The following is a 17124-nucleotide window of genomic DNA, read 5'->3' as shown; positions in this document are numbered from 1 at the left end:
TAAGTGTTTCGAACGGAAGTAACGGTGCCTTTAGGACGATTTAAATGAATCATTTCTAACGTATCTGCTCGGTTACGTAAAAATTGCAATAATTCGTCTAAGGTTATTTTTGTGTGCGTGTTAGATCCAATAATTGTGATTTTTCCATTCCCGTTCAGTTGATACGTCTAGCTTTGAAATAATTAAGTAAATTATTAATGTATCCCAATTGTCTGTCGGTTCATTTAAAGATTTTAAGGCCCGTAAGTTACGTAATATGCTATCAATTAGAGATGAAACGGATATCCGGTAACTATCCGGTGGCCGGATATCCGGCCTAAATTTACTATTCGGCCGGATACCGGATAGTAACTCACTATCCGGCCGGATACCGGATATTAAAAAACTACGACAATTTCCTGTTAATAAAATGAAATACATTAATCTTAGAGGTAAATATCAATAAAATGGCTTATAATAATGACGGCTTTTATTTAAAGTCCAAAAAGTTTAAGGCCTTTCAAAAAACTAATTTCTTTTTTCTGAGCTATTCACTCTAATGATGAATAAATAAATAGTAAATATCTGTTAATGTTGAATTATTGCCAAACAAAATAGGCGATCTTTTTTTCACTGATGGTCTGATGACATGATGCTGTTCAGTCAGATTACGCAGTAAGTAAACTAATTTAATTTTCGCTGCACTTACGATGGCAACCAAAATCGCCCGAATTAATCTGCCCCCTAGACAAGTGGCAAAATCTGACATTCTATTCGGACGAATTCGATTTTCGAAAAGTGTGTCAAGTTTAGTCTACCTACTATACTAATAGACCCACTGATCGCGTTCGAAGCACCTGTGCGGCGCTAAACTCGTCACGACATGCAACGAGACTATGGGCCAACTATCCGGCCGCCGGATATCCGGCTATCCGGCCTAGCAGCTGGCCGGATATCCGGTATCCGGTATCCGGCCAAACAACTATCCGTTTCATCTCTACTCAATCAACAATCGAATCTGTTGTGAACATTCCTTGGTGACAGACGGAACATTAAATAATGCCTTCACATGATTATGCACCAAAAGTCGCTCGTTATGAAACCTATTCTCCAATAACTCCCATGCGTGAATGTAATTGGAACCCGTAAATTCTAATGCACTTATGACTTGTAAAGCGCTACCACTCACGGATGACTTTAAATAGTGGAATTTCTGAATAAAATCTAGATCACTTCGTTTATGAATTAGTGAAAAGTATGAATTTTTAAATTCAAGCCAACGATCATAAGACCCATCAAAGGAAGGTAGTTTAATATCTGGTAATTTGATATTAGTAACAGTTTTTTGTTGCTGTGCTAAACTTTCAGAACCTTTAGAGTCTCTTTCCGGTTTAATTAACTGATGAATCACTGCTAGAATACTAAAATAAGAACTTTCAAATGTGTCTCGATATTCTAATTGTTCATCAAGCTCTGTTTCATCAACTGACATTTCTATTTTACTTTGAATATTATTAAATTCCTGAAAAGTATCTTTAGCACTCTGCAAACGAATTTCTAATTCAGATTTTTGCAAGAGGGTAGGTGTATCTAGCTCAAATTTAACTACAAATTTCTGTAAAAGAGTAATACGGGATTTTAAAGTACCACGCACACGTTTAAGATCGTTTAAATTATATTTAACGGGAGATTTTGGTAGTTCCAAATTAGATTTCCTACTATCTACACTCATTTTGGGGTCTAAAGAAAGCAAAGGAAAAGTACTCACAGTTTCACGGTGAACGGCTGATGAACGGCTGATTTTCCTGGGAGAAAAGGCACGGTATTAGTACAAATGATCTGGAAGGACACGAAGGGGAGGGAATACGACCTGGCTGATGCTTCTGATGGTGCCTGCTGATGCTGATGCGTAGGCTATCGATGTAGGTAACTGGTTTCCTCGAATTCCGGTGAGATGGACCAATGTTTGCGCCTCAGACTAGCAGATCAGGTTCAGCTGGGATAGGTAGTACTCGTACTCAATGAATAATTTTATATTTGAATTTAGACTATAACGTTTATTTGACGTTTACAATGGTAATCGAATGAAAGTTAATAAGTGAAGTAATGAAGTGAAGTAGACGAAATTTATGTCATCGCGTTTTATACATGGAGGACAGCGCCATCTATCGGAGTACCGAAGAACTGTGCGGCACCGGTCGATGTATGTCTTGCTAATCTGTGACGTGTCGTTTCTCCTCCAGTTGCCGCTGGATGGCGTTAGTGTTAACACCCTGAAAGTGTTTAACGAGCTCTATCATATCAAACGGGTTATCGAAAAACTGTAGGTAGTTCTGAAGCACTACAGCTTTTCGACATCTTTTGTATTTTAGAAAATAATCGTCTAAGATCACTTATTGTACTAAATGTATTGCTGGAAGCTGGAAACATTGATTTTTTGGATAGATCTAGTTTATTCTGTAACCTATTATTGATACCGTTTGATAGAATTATTGAAGCATTTTTAGGATCAGTTACCAGTTTTCCGATATCTAAATCTAAATATATTATATAACTCAAAGGTGACTGACTGACTGACTGACTGACATAGTGATCTATCAACGCACAGCCCAAACCACTGGACGGCTCGGGCTGTTTGGCATGCAGGTAGATGTTATGACGTAGGCATCCGCTAAGAAAGGATTTTACGAAATTCCACCCTTAAGAGGGTAAACCAGGATCCACGTGTACGAAGTCGCGGGCGGCCGCTAGTCTTGTATAGTTTTGAAATAATCGAGCGAGATCACTTATCGTTTACAGCCTATAGTTAGGTATCAGAAAATACATATTAATAACCTATTGAATTTAGTAATAGTGTTTCAAGTTGGAGATACCTCCATCCTATACTAACGGGTAAGGAAAGTAAAAACACATTTCATATAAATAAACTTTATTAACAAGAATACATAATGAATCGCAATACATACACGTATATAAGTATATATGTATAAGATAAAATAGTCCTTTGCCCAGGATATTTTTCAAAGATACAATGGATATCAAGTCTAATTGCAAAAAAATGCTGGTATTCACTGAGATTTTAGCAGTCATAGAAAAATACATCGAGTAGTTGAAAAGACTTCCAGTGGTCGAAAGAGTCTTATCGTGATTTGGAGGCAGAGGTACTGTTTCTGAAACGTCAATACATGTAAGGCATGCACATGCAGTAGCCTTGTTGGCCTGGGTTAGTATAACAGAAATATGAACTGTTATTACAACTTGAGCAGGGATATTGGCAATCTGCGTCTGTCCAACAAGACACCTTTCCACCTGAAAACGAGACAATTTGTTAGTCACGCCTTCACCCGTGCCTTCACTGTGATTATAATAAATAGTTAATGAATTTTTAGCGTTAAGAGTTGCATCTCAAACTCATTTGAAAATTATAAACAACTTGAAAAAATCGAACTGCCTAGGGCGGGAATTGAACCTACTTAGGCCCAGAACAGACGGTAAAACGCAACTACAACGAAACTGCAACTTTCTGATGATTCTGATGAATGAAACTGAAACTGAAAGTTTCAAACTGGTCGCGTCATGTGTGGTCTCTCAACGGACGCTATGGCAGAAACTTAGATGCAACTCAAAAGTAACTAGCAGTTTCAGTTTCGTTGCAGTTGCGTTTCACAGTCTGTTCTGGCCCTTAGACACTGGATGAACCCGTCGAAATTTTCAAATTCAAGCTGTTACGGCCAGCGTTTGTTTCATCAATTTTGGGTATTTTTTCAAGATTTTTCAAGTTATTTATAATTCACTGTGATTGCTTGAAATGGAACGTAAAATATTGAGCATTCTCTGTTTTGTTGAATTTTACATAGAAGTTTATTTTTGTAGAAAATTACCACATCAAAGCGGACAAATTTCGTACTTTAGGGATTGTATTTTGAGGCTAACTTTACCTAGGTACATAAGTATCATGCTGGGTATTTTAAATTTTCGCGTTCTATGTCCTAAATATAGCTTGGCTTACCAATTGGTTTTCAATATCACATTTAATAAGAAATATTATGAACTATTAAAATAATGAACTCACCTAACCCAGGCTGAAATGGTGAATAACCGGCTGGAAAAGTTTAATTCATTTTATTAGAAATATGTTTATTAAAGTAAATTATTTACAGATTTTATTTATTTATCTAATTCGGTTATCAAAAATTTAGTGTAGGTACTTTAGTCAGATAGCAATAAAAGAACATTAATATTTTTTGTTAATACCTCTAGAAGCAGCCTCTCCTCCTGAAACAGGAAATAAAACGTCAGCAATACTCTTTCACTCAGGTGTAACTTCTATTTCTTGCAAAAATCAAATAATAAAATGAATATAATCAAGCCGATGGTTGCAGGCCGCTACCAACCGGGCATTATGGAAATCATTCTATGCCTATGTTCAGCAGTGGACGTCTTATGGCTGTAATGATGATGATGAATAAAGCCGATGGCACATCGTAACATTTTGTTGTAAAATTGGCACTATTACAGCTGTATAAGATGCCACAGTTTTTTGGTTGATGTGCCGTCGCCTGAACAACAATACATTCAATAACGCACCTGCAGCATTATTTGGATCAGCCGATCTTTGAGTACCTGTCCAAAAATGTCAAGTGTTTAATTACATTTCTATAAAAATATATTTTTTTACTCATTTTATTTCTCAGAATACAATAATTTAAACTTTGTTGATCTAGAAATCGCCGTGTATTTTCATATACCTGTTTAAAATTAAGAGATATATAAACTATACGAAAAACTATATATATCTATCTCTATAGCCTTCTGTTTGATCAATTTATCTATTATTTATTTTACATTTTTTATTTTTTGATAAAGATCTACCAACAAAACATCTTTACACAAACAAATAATGCATGCAATGATAACAAGAATTAGGTTCATAAAATTCAAAAGTTCAATCAAATCTATTAGGTACGTATTTATAAAGTTGGAAGGTAGATATTATGACTTTTAAGTGATACTAGCGGCAGCCCGTGACTTTGTACGCGTGGAACCCATTTTACCCTCTTAGGGGTGAAGTTTCGTGAAATCCGTTCTTACTTAGTGAGCAGTTCTAAAAGGAACTCCCATGCAAAATTCGAGACTCTTAGCACTTGTAGTTTCTGAGATTTCGTGATGAGTGAGTGAGTCAGTCAATCAGTGACCTTTCGCTTTTATAAATATAGAGATTATAGTGACTTTAATTAAATATTGAAGAAAAAACATAATTTACCTGCAGATGCTTGAGCTTGTGACTGGGCTTGGGCGTGAGCATAGGCTTAAAATATTATAAAAATTTAGCAGTATTTGTTGTATAATATATAAATATAAATTTATGTTACTGAAGGGATTGTTTATAGAACTGAGCTCTACTGGGAACCTTTTGCTTTGTGCACGTGGACTCTACCTTGTTTGTCCGCTGCTTCTTCTGTCACAACAAGAAAAACATTTTATATTATTCATTGTTCTTCAATAATACTTCTTTAATAGTAAGTTTGTCTTGTTGTTTACATTTTTTCGATGCTTTGCTAAAAGCATGTTTCTGAAACTACAAGTTACTGTTTACCTTTAAAATTTTAAGTAGTTTTACAATATTTACCGTCATCATCATCGTATCCCTGGCTTCCATAGCTAGAGCCGCTAGCGCCGCTGACTCCATCTATATTAAAGGAATGTTTTCTCAATCTATATCTATAAAAGCGAAAGGTCACTGACTGACTCACTCATCACGAAATCTCAGAAACTACAGGTGCTAGGAGTCTCTTTGCATGGGGGTTCCTTTTAGAACATAGGTGCTCACTAAGACGGGATTGTTGCAAAATTCATTACCTACCTAAGGGGGTAACACGGGATCCACGCGTACGAAGTCGCGGGCGGCCCGCTAGTAATAAATATGAACGACATTATAAATATGACATAATAATGGACAAAGTAGATTTGACTTACGATGGTGTTTGCTGCTCCTGCCCTTGCTCCTGCTTGAGCCTCCATGGTGCTGGTGCCCTCTTGATGACGCAGAGCCAGACTCTATGTCCAAAGAATAAATTATAATATTTCCTCACTATCAACGATGTATTGATTCAAAGTTATTAAAAGTACCTGAATCGTATCCTTCATAGCCTTCGTTGCTGTCATCTGCAGAAAAAAATAAAAATTAACAACAACAGCAAGAACAAAGCAGATATTTGACCGCAATCGCACTTGATGTTAAGTGAGATGCATCTCACTAGACTGCAGTCTAGGATGGTATATCTGTCCTGTAAGTGCCTATTCACTCTAGCCTTGAAAAGGCCCGGATTATAGTGAACGGGAGAGACTTTCTAAACAGATGTAAAAATAAATGAAATTTTGAAAAACTTCTATTTATTGTCGCTATCATGTTGTCAAAAGTGTAATTACATTTGTTTTTGCTGCTGCCACTTCTGCCCTTTCCTTTGCTCCTTGAAGAAGCTCCGTATTGACCTGATGGAAATAATAAACATAAATATTTATGGGACGAACTCGAATAACATCAAAAGTAATTAAAAAAAATTAACACATTTTTATTTTATTTACTAGCTCTAGACTACTTCTTCTTTCTTTCTTAGACTATTTACTCACTTCCAGCAGCTCCATATTCTGAAATAGAAATGGTAAATTAAATAAATTCATTTTTGACAAAATTACCATAAATATTACAATATTTAAAACGTAACAAACTAAATACCTGAACCTTCATAGCCTTCACCATCATCATCACTATCAGCATCTGTAGAAAACAAATTAATTTAATATCATGAAACCTTCCAAGAGTTTCTCAGAGTATTTAATTTTATTTAGGTTTAATTATAAAGGTCATAGCAGTCTTATCAACTCGGAAGGGGATCAACATCGTATTGCCTTTCGCGGGCTTGCATCGCCTTTTGCGCGCTGTCTACCGCGAGGCGAGGCGTTTACGTTACGGTGCGGATAAGTGTGCGTTGCAGTATAGGTTTTCATACAAATAATACTGATCGCCTCGAGTTTATACGGTTACGATCCCTTTCCGAGTTGATAAGTGTGCTACGTCCTTTAACTTGAAAAAAAAACCTTTCTGCGTTCAGCGTGTTAGTAAATGGTTATTAGCTTTCATCTCTAAGCCTTGTAAATGATCTCCTTACTGGAGCTCATATTGTATTATGGCCGTTTTCACCATCAATCCCTAAAGTTTATGTGATCCCTATGGTAACACATAACAGGAATTTTGTTTTCAAAGGGGTCACTTAAAAATTATGGTGAAAACGCACCTTTAGGTCGTAACTTACATTGGTTCTTGTAGCCACTGCTTCGTCCCTTCCCTTTGCCATAACCAGAAACTCCTACGCCTTCCGAGTCTAAAATAAAAATAAATTTATGTCATTTCATATATTTAATTTAACTTTCAGCCTATCTGTGCTTAAAATTAAATATTAGCTTTTAGATACTTAGTTCTTTCTGTCAGTGTTGATCTCAATCAAATTAAAATAGAGCTATAAGTTCGAAGTTCGAGGCGCGAGGGCGCAAAAAAAAAAATAGAAAATAGTCTAACCTGAATCGTAATCGTCGCTTCCAGCATCTGAAAAGTTATTATCAAATTCAGTTTCCTTTACAAAGTGTTATTTTTAAGGTCTTTGACGTTACATTTAAAGTGTTAATTTTGATAAATAAATGAATGAATCTTACAATGATTCTTGCTGCTGCTAGACCTTCCTTTTCCTCTTCCATGGCTTGACGAACTCCCATAAACTGATGGAAGATAAAATCATAGTAAGATAAACTCATAGTTGAATAATATTCATAAAGTAGCTAAGTAGTATTTACTAGGGTATTGCAGTCAATTATAGAACCTTGCAATGAGATGAGATATTTTTTTATTTATATAAAGAATATTAGTAATTTGTAAATACAAGTTTCTAAAAATTCAATTAACCCCTCGTGGTAAGCTAAATGTGTGTGTGTAATACAATACAAAGAAGTTGAATGTTACTTACCTGAACTTTCATAGCTGTCATCGTCGGCATCTGTGAATGAAATATTTAAAATATAGCAAATTAAATTGAACAAGTGGAGCGAATGTCGACTTTAATTCCTATTTTATATTATTTATTTATTTATTTGATCACCAACAAGGTTACATTGAGGCTTCACAAAATTATTATTATTATTAATAAAAAAAATACTTTAGGTACATATCTTTTTCCAAGTAAATATTTTGTTTTTTATTGTTTTACCTAAATATCCGTACATTTTAGTTTGTTATCAACTAAATAAAGTTCAATTATTGGGTAGGTACCTAAGTTATCGGTGTTGTCGCGTCTACGAGATAAGTAGGAGGCTGGCCTTAGATTATCATAGTAGTACGCTGAAAAATTAATTTACTTTTAGAGAAAATTCAATATTGCTGATTGCTAGTTAATTGAATAAAAAGTACCCACTTTAATTGAGACACATAACAGAAAAAAAATACCGACCAACTCTTTCAGCAATATCTGAAATATAATATTGATAAATAAATATTTTTATTCTAAGATAACCTTATTTATTGCTTTATGAGACATTGAAACAAAGACCAGCCTACCTGGGTGCATCTCGTTGATAAGATTAGTTAAATATGCAGCATATTCTGGATTGTAGCTAATGGCTGCCCGAATTGCTATATTGAAATATTTTTTGTTAAAGTATTTAGCAAACTTTCAAAGATGTTTTGTAAATATTTAATTCGGAATTTATAAAATCTTGCTGTCGTATACCAACCGTCGTCTTGCGGTGCACTGAATGCTAAAATGAAACATTTTAAGTTGCCTTTATTGTAAGGTTAAAAAATTAATTACTATTGGTAATAATTACTAATTCCTAATAGTCTAGGTACCTACCCACATAGTTCTATAAAGTTTATATAGTTATTTTAAAGTTAGAATCAAATCTTTTGTTGTAATATTTTTGTAAAGTCTTTTGGCAAATATCTACTTACCACGGTATGCTCCTTGGCCTTGTCCATAAGCGCCTGATTCGTATCCTAAATAACATTAAATGGAATAAATTAAAGTTTCTAATTTGATTTCCAATATTCTTGGGCAAAAGTTTTGTATAGGTATTCAATACTAAATTAATAAATACCTTCACTGCTATCCGAACTATATCCGTATCGACCTTCGGAAACTCCTGTAAAAGAAATTTATTCATTTATTTACTATCACCCAAGTAAAATCAAATCAAACAAAGCTTGACGCATTTTACCATGTTGTGATGGTACTCATACAAAAAAAAATCAAACCTGAATTGCTGGATGATCCAGAACCATCTGTAAAATAAATATTGTATTTTATTGTAAGGCATGATTTTGACTACGGATATGTAAAGTTTAATAAGTTTCTATAGCCTGATAGCGGTTGCAAGGGAAAATGTTCAAAATACATTATAGTGGGAACTATTTTCCCACTGCCGTATAAATGGTTAAAACAATCTACGGTTACTTATTTTCTTAAAGTTACTTACAGCCGCTAGCGGAACTGGCTCCTCTGCCTCGACCTGGAAAACAGTTAATAGATTTATGATAACAACATTTTGTCCTTTTTCTTATAGCAGACTCAATATTTTTACTAAGTTTGATTTAGTATGATACTTGTGTACTGTCCTCCCATGGCTTCGATTATTCAACTTTATATTTACCCTTTCCGTGTCCTGAAACAATATTTAAATACTTTGTAAAAAACTAAAACTTTGTGTAACTTTTTATTCAATAAATGTATAACAATAAATGTTCAGGGACATACTTGATTTGCTCCTTCCGCGCGCAGCTTGGGCTCCGTATCCTAAAACCATACCATAATCTGTTATTCTTATTTTTATCTAAATATCTACTATTTTTCCTTCACATTTATATTATTTTTTCTTTATTAACATGTTGTGCCAAATTTTTCAAGGATCATTTTGAAATATGTATTATCAAGAAAAACAATGAGTTTCGCCAATGAAAATTGCGAAACTTTACATAATTTAATTATAAGGTTTAGCTGTCATTTTACAACTTACCAGAGTCATCGTCGTCGCTGCCATATCCTACAAAGAAATATATTTTTAGTTAACTTATTAATTAAATACACACGTATTGTGTTACTCTGAAAAGGACTGTAATAGGTACGTACCTATAGTGAATCTGAATTTGAATTTAAAAGTGGCTGTAATTATAGGTCAACGAAGTTGACTACACTCGCGAGAAAAAATATGGAATCACCTATATCTTTCGAGCGATCTAAAGAAATAAATGACTGAAAGAAGATTTTTTATGGGGCAAGAGGCAAACGAGCAAACGGATCACCTGATTAATAAAAATGTAAGCATTTCATAGATATTTCAAAGCCATTTAGTTCTTATAATCACTCAAAACAACACCCCTTGTGTGTGATTCCATACTTTTGCTCGTAAGTATTAAATTCTTTATTAATTACCTGAGTTTGCGCCGGCACCGTGGTCTGAAAAGCAATTTATATTGTAGTTTTTATGAGTAAATAAAGAATAATAAATAATAAATAACCTACTCGTATCACAAGCACATTTAGCATACCAAAAAATATAATAAAGTGGTACCTAGTTAAGTACTCCATAATCAAGTACTAGTAAATAACAAACTTAAACTCACGTGAGTGTCCAGATTTAGAGCCACTGCTGCTGCCGTATCCTATAAAACAATGAAACCGTTAAGTTCACTTTAAATTACTATATTGATATTAAAAAGATTTTTTCGAATAAAATTAACTAACCTGCCACTCCAGAGACGCCGCTGCCATAGTTTTCGTCATCGGTGTCATGTACTGTAAAAAACAAACTTTATAAGTACCTATTTAATCATATTAAATATATTTTATTTATTTTATTCAAAATAATATACAAAAACGTGAAAAAGTTGAAAAATTTAAATAACAAACTACCTGAATTGGCTGAGCCACCAACGGCGCCGTCTGCAATAAAGTAAAATATTAAAACTAGGTATAAACATTTATAAATCGTCGTCAAATTAAGTTTGAATTAACTATGACGTCATGTATGCGAAATCAATTGACTCCAAATTATTTTGGTTCAGGGCAGTAGTGTTTTTTTAAGAAAGTGTAGGTATATGGGAATTATTTGTTATTGTCAACCCTATACTTACATTTGGCTTTGCCTCCTCTGCTGTTCACTTTCCTGTCCGACACTAAAAATCACAAATATTTTTAATTTCATTCTCGTTCATCATTAAAAATATGAGTAAACTAAACCTCAGTGTAAATAAGATCCTACATAGATGAAAAAACGTTCGTTCGTTCGTCTCAGCCAAATGACGTCCACTGCTGGACAAAGGCCTCCCCCATGGTTTTCCACAATGAACGGTCCTGCGCTGCCCGCATCCAGGCTCTTCTCGCGACCTTTACCAGGTCGTCGTTGTCAGAAAAAACATTATCATAAGTTATTTTTTTTTAATTTATTTCTTAATTTCACTTATAACTTACCTCCTTCATTGCTGTCATATACTTCCCCGTATCCTATTTGTAACAAAACATTGTTTTAAATTATTTTATAATTTTTCAAATACTGTTTGTTCTCTACTATTGGTCCAACTATACTCTACTAAATTACCTGAACTGCCGGAGCTGCCATAAACTGTAAATAAAGAACAAATACAAACATTAATTTAGAGCAGATTTACTCGTGATGTTAGTGTCAGCTATTATTGCATGTTTATAAGAAAGTCACTAATTATATTTAACAATTTTTTTCATTTGCCTAATGTCTACAAAATGAGTTTAAATGTATTTTAGGCACATTACTTGTATTACAAATATGAAAATTGTTCGGCTTATTCCACTATTCCCCGTTGACAATCCCCGTCAACGGGGATAAGTGAACTTTTTGTTCACTATTCCCCGTTATATTAGGATCTTATTTTTAACATTATACGAGTAAGCTCCAATTGGCGTTAACGGGGAATAGTGAACAAAAAGTTCACTAATCCCCGTTGACGGGGATTGTCAATGGTTCATAGTGGAATAAGTCAATTGTTCGCTTGATTATTTGTAGCGCCTCATGAAAGTAAGTAAGCTTTCTTTCGACTTAGAAGTCGAACTGAATGTGACCAAATAATTGAAATACTTGCCTTTGTTCCTATGACCAGCGCCTCTGCTGCTTCCAGAGCTTACTGTAAATAAATAATACAAGTTAATCGTATAAAGTGAAAAATATTTAAGACAATACTTTTTTAAACCTTCTATTTATGTGAGAACAGGATAAACCTTTGTGTTAAAGTTTTTGAGCCATCATCGAGAGATAGGTGGGCCGACGACACCATAAAGATAGCAGGGAAGGGCTGGACGCAGGTCTCTACCAATCGATCAACATGGAAAACATTGGGGGAGGCCTATGTTCAGCAGTGGACGTCCTATGGCTGAAATGATGATGATGATGATGATCGATAGGTATCCGAATCCGACAGACATGACAGATATGTCTGGGAATTGAATCCAGTGCCTCCATAGAAAGAATTAGAATTTAGGTGGGTTTATGTAGTTAAAAAATACTTACCACCTGCGCCGTAGACCTCAGCGCTATCGTCGTAGTCACTGGAGTACTTGTCGGAGTTCTTGGACGAACTTACGCCGGCTGAAAGGGGAAAGAATTATTTTCATCTATTTGCTAAAAAAAACACATAATAATTAGGGTTGGTTTGGATTTTTAATATAGGAAAAATTGCTTTTTCAGAGTAAGTAGTTGTCACACTCTAGTCATTTCTTCGCTAGTCATAAATGCAGTTAGGCTTTTTGGTGCACTTTTTAATGTACAAAAGACTTGTTGCGTTCGGTAAGAACTCGCCCATTTTGGTGTATCGATTCACGTTTGAATACGTGAAAGCGTTGCGTTTGAGACACCTTATTTTCACACGATGGCATATAGGTACCTAAAACAAGACTATTGATTGTTGCTATGATGCAATATCAACATCTTAAATAGTTGCTATAGGAACGATTAGCAACCAAAATGTACTATTATAAGTCTAAATATAAATATAACTCAAAGGTGACTGATTGACTGACTGACTGACATAGTGATCTATCAACGCACAGCCCAAACCACTGGACGGATCGGGCTGAAATTTGGCATGCAGTTAGATGTTATGATGTAGGCATCCGCTAAGAAAGGATTTTACGAAACTCTACCCCTAAGGGGGTAAAACGGGATCCACGCGTACGAAGTCGCGGGTGGCCGCCAGTCTGATATATCCTATCGACTCTACATTTGCTTCGTTCGTTTTAGCCAAATGACGTTCGACATAACTATAACATTTATTCACCTCAAACTTTTCCAAAGGTCCCTTATTCTTAGCTTTGTAAATAGGTGTATTTTTATTATAATAATTACCACTATGGCCCACGGAGCTCGCCCCCACGCAGGCAACGGCGACCACAACTGCTAAAACGATCAAGCACCTCATGTTCACCGTTGATGACACAATGTAGCTTCAACCAGATGTATCCACTATTTATAAGGAAACTCCAATCAAAACTCACGTAAATCAGCCTAATGCGACAGTTTAATTTTATTTGTTTTATTGATTCACGGTCGGCCTTTGATTTATGAGCGGTTCAGTTGTTCTTGAATGTTTTGTTGAATTTTTTCACCTAATTAGATGGGATTCTTATGCAAGCAAACAAGTATTAGTACTCTTTTATAATGCGAACAGCTAGGGATTGGAATTCGTTGCCTGCTGCTGTCTTTCCCGAAGATTATAATCCAGGCCTTTTCTAGGCGAGAGTGAATAGACACTTACAGGGCAGATATGTACCATCCTAGACTGCATCCCACTTAACATCAGGTGCGATTGTGGTCAAATACCTGCCTTGTTATGCATAAAAAAACTAATACTCTAAATACACGGCTATCTACCTGGGCCAGGCCTGGCTCACTCCGCGCGGTACATCCGATAATTACCTACAGCGAAGCGCCCCGCCGGCGGGTATTATATCAGTCGAGTGTCACGCGCGCGCCCGTCGCGACGGGACTTGATGTTTTGCCTTTAATAAATAATTTCTTTTGAATACAATTTATGATGTTTTAAGAATTTTATCGTTAAAATATTAACTATTACCTTTTCGTGTAGGTAAATGAAACGGAAGAGTAACATCGATACACCAAATTACGACAAGCTAGTTATTTTACCATAATGCATAGGCACCCCAACAATATTCAGTAAAAAATAAATTATTGCCAAAGTACAGCGAGTAACATTGGATTAAGTTTGTGCAAAGCCAAATACAAATATGATTTTTGGGTGACGACGCCTCTCGTTCTAGGATGTAGCCGTTTCGTGTTTGCGTAGTAAGTAGGTAGGTATGATGTCATTCTTTCTTCTGTGATAGTAGGTATGTTTAATTTATTTGTCTTATGTTAAAATAGGTATGAATGAAGACATTGTATTAAAATAAGTACTTTTATCCTAAGTAGGTATATTTAAAATGTTATTTTTACAAAGGTAAAATTACACTAATACTTACCTACATACGTACCTCATTACAAATACCTAAGTAGATTAATTCTATTTTTTCACTAGACAGCATAGCAACCCTAACAGCGTAAGAAGAGTTCAGAGGCACGCGATAGAAAGAGACAAAACTTGTAGGTGAATAAAATTGTAGGTACGTAGTGCTGTGCGAGCTGAATTCCACTGTATCGCGTCGTAGCAAGACTCGCATTTATTTAAATCGTCTTGCGGAGTAATCCTTCTGTACCTGTACTATTACTTATTCTGTGCCTGGGCTATCGAAGTCTATGCTTGTTATTAAAGAAACATGGAAAAAGTTTATTTCAGAATTTTCTTTAAACTTGTAACCTATACTTTGCTGTACATATTGCGAAAGAGGAAGTTGTATTTTTAAATAACGTTTTCACATAAATTGGACTGAGCATCTGATAAGACACGTTGATATACTTTTGTAGAGTATGCCAATTTAGGCAATACAGCAAAATGTACATTTTATTAAATATTTCAGCTGTGTATCGCCTCTGATACCTGAAAGAATGAATTTCTCCTAATAAAAAGGGGAAACAAACTAGTGCAACGCTCGAGTGAGCGCGCACACAAGTAAACGGTTGATTTGATCAGAGCGCGCAGGCACGCCGAAAAGTGGAAAAATCTCGCCGGATTTCGATTAAGTTGTTTAATTGGGAGAGAATTAAGATTGTTCATAAATCTTTCTTATTACTTACATGCATCATATAGACACAGTCTCGTGAGACCGCCCCCTAACAATACTAACAATTTATTAATCTTATTTAGCTAACATTTTACAGATTACAAGATTACAAAGTAAATATAAAAACAAATTCCACATAAAGCACACATCCGATCATATCTGCGTATCCGCACACATCCGTTATCCGGCACGGACGAGTGCGCGCGAACAAATAAATGGCCGATTTGATCGGCGCGCCGAATCGCGCCGCCGAAAAAGCCGCCGGTAAATCCCGCTGAATCCGCGCTGAGGTTAATGAAATGTGGTAAAACTATTAGTTGTTGACAGACCCAATAGGTATAATACCATTCACAATATTCTGTGAATAGCGAAAAGGAACGCGAACGTTCCCAAAACTATATTAGAGTGGTGGTTTTTAGGAAAATTATCATCTGTCCCAGTACTTACGTAATACGTAATGTAGTACTTTAAGTAAACAATAGCACCGTTTTGACAATCCTTTAACGAATGTGTTAGGAATGTAGAGTTTTTAAACGTACAAGTAAAATGTTGGCTTCTTTACTTTTGTGAGAAAATGTCTTTTTTATATACATTTTGAAAGCGATTTTTGCCAAATTTTACAGTAAAAGTCCCCATGCAGAACCCATCATTAAAATGCGTAATCAAAAATTAAGTATAATCAGTATTTTGTAACAAATTATTGCTTATTGTGCAATCTACCAATACCTGCCAAATCATACCTATTTTAAACGCGGCTCGCCAATTGCCATCAAATGAGACCAGTTACAAACCGCGTAATGCAAATACGCATTGCTTTTTATCCCTCAATAAAACTGCATGGAATTTGTCCAAAATGAACCGAAACGAACCAAATTAAGCGATGTTTAACCCGATATTGACGAAATGAGGCGCATTTGTCCGTAATCCGTGATATGGCCGGGAACGAACCCCGGACAGCAATCAAACCGATCGCTGTGATAGTTGGTAATTACGTGATACTGGTTGGGTTGCTTATAAACTCACTAAGGTGGGGAAACATATGTAAACATTAATTATTTTATGTACCTAGTTGTTCTTTCAAGGAGAGGTCTTCTTTGCCGTGATCCGTGACAATTGATTGGTTTTATGACATCAAATAAGTTGTCCTGTTTTGGTTGTCCTGTTTTGGTTGACCATGCACATTCAGAAATGAAATGTAACAAAATGCAAATAAATCAGGAGAACTGGTCACAGTAATAATAAGTACTAAGGCTGGGTTGCATCATCTTACTTTGACTTTGACAAACGTCAAAAATCTGTCAAACTCCATATAAAATGCACCGCTTCATCATAGTTACCGCTAAAGTTAGATGGTGCATCTCACCCTTAATGACAAGTATTATTAACTATTTAAAAAGCCCTCTCTTTCTAAGTAAATCGTAGTTTTACAAACATAATCCAGATTTAGCAGTCAAATAGTACTCTTTTTTATATAAAATACCTTTTGCTACTTTTAATTACGTAAGCAGTAGCTCATGTCATACTAATACCACTGTCTGTCGTGTTGTAAGTTGTTCTTTTTCTTTAATTATTTCCACTGCTCTGTTCCGCATTGTTCCGTAAAATGTTTCGACTGATGCAGCGTGAAATCAAATTACATACTTATTGTGCTAGTTTACATGTATTTATAGTAATTTATATAAATTTCATTATCCACGGTGAGATGGAAACTAGTATTGAAATTTCCACTTGCATGGTAGTCACTGATTTTGATGTTTAATATTTTATAACATCAGCTATGCCTATGCTATGCCATATATTTCACGTTCAATGACACAGATTCTATGTTATCAGGAGAAAATATTACAGTGTTATTTTAGAAAAGTTAAATGCGCCTTGAACGTTGGTTTAAACTGAC

The 17124-nt window shown here is 35.2% G+C and overlaps 1 protein-coding gene and 1 long non-coding RNA gene across 2 annotated transcripts; both read right to left on the bottom strand.

Moving 5' to 3' along the window:
- Window positions 1-2937: 2937 nt before the first annotated feature.
- LOC135074093 (keratin, type I cytoskeletal 9-like) lies at window positions 2938-11807 on the bottom strand. Its single transcript, XM_063968400.1, has 28 exons — window positions 11804-11807; window positions 11620-11643; window positions 11493-11525; window positions 11156-11197; window positions 10935-10964; window positions 10767-10817; window positions 10646-10684; window positions 10455-10478; window positions 10039-10065; window positions 9780-9818; window positions 9676-9687; window positions 9502-9534; window positions 9281-9307; window positions 9124-9168; window positions 8978-9022; window positions 7998-8027; window positions 7690-7752; window positions 7556-7582; window positions 7293-7361; window positions 6716-6757; window positions 6610-6627; window positions 6409-6471; window positions 6109-6144; window positions 5956-6036; window positions 4567-4602; window positions 4234-4254; window positions 4052-4081; window positions 2938-3288 (listed from the first exon to the last, which is right to left on the bottom strand). Exons 1-28 carry the CDS (start codon window positions 11805-11807, stop codon window positions 3158-3160), a joined length of 1122 nt encoding a protein of 373 aa, XP_063824470.1. The 3' UTR covers window positions 2938-3157.
- Window positions 8292-8654, bottom strand: LOC135074312 (uncharacterized). Its single transcript, XR_010257808.1, has 3 exons — window positions 8585-8654; window positions 8478-8495; window positions 8292-8368 (listed from the first exon to the last, which is right to left on the bottom strand). It is a non-coding gene; the product is annotated as an uncharacterized LOC135074312 (long non-coding RNA).
- Window positions 11808-17124: the final 5317 nt, after the last annotated feature.

Source organism: Ostrinia nubilalis, chromosome 8, assembly GCF_963855985.1.
Source record: "Ostrinia nubilalis chromosome 8, ilOstNubi1.1, whole genome shotgun sequence".
NCBI lineage: Eukaryota > Metazoa > Arthropoda > Insecta > Lepidoptera > Crambidae > Ostrinia > Ostrinia nubilalis.
This window is presented reverse-complemented; position numbering and strand designations above follow the sequence as displayed.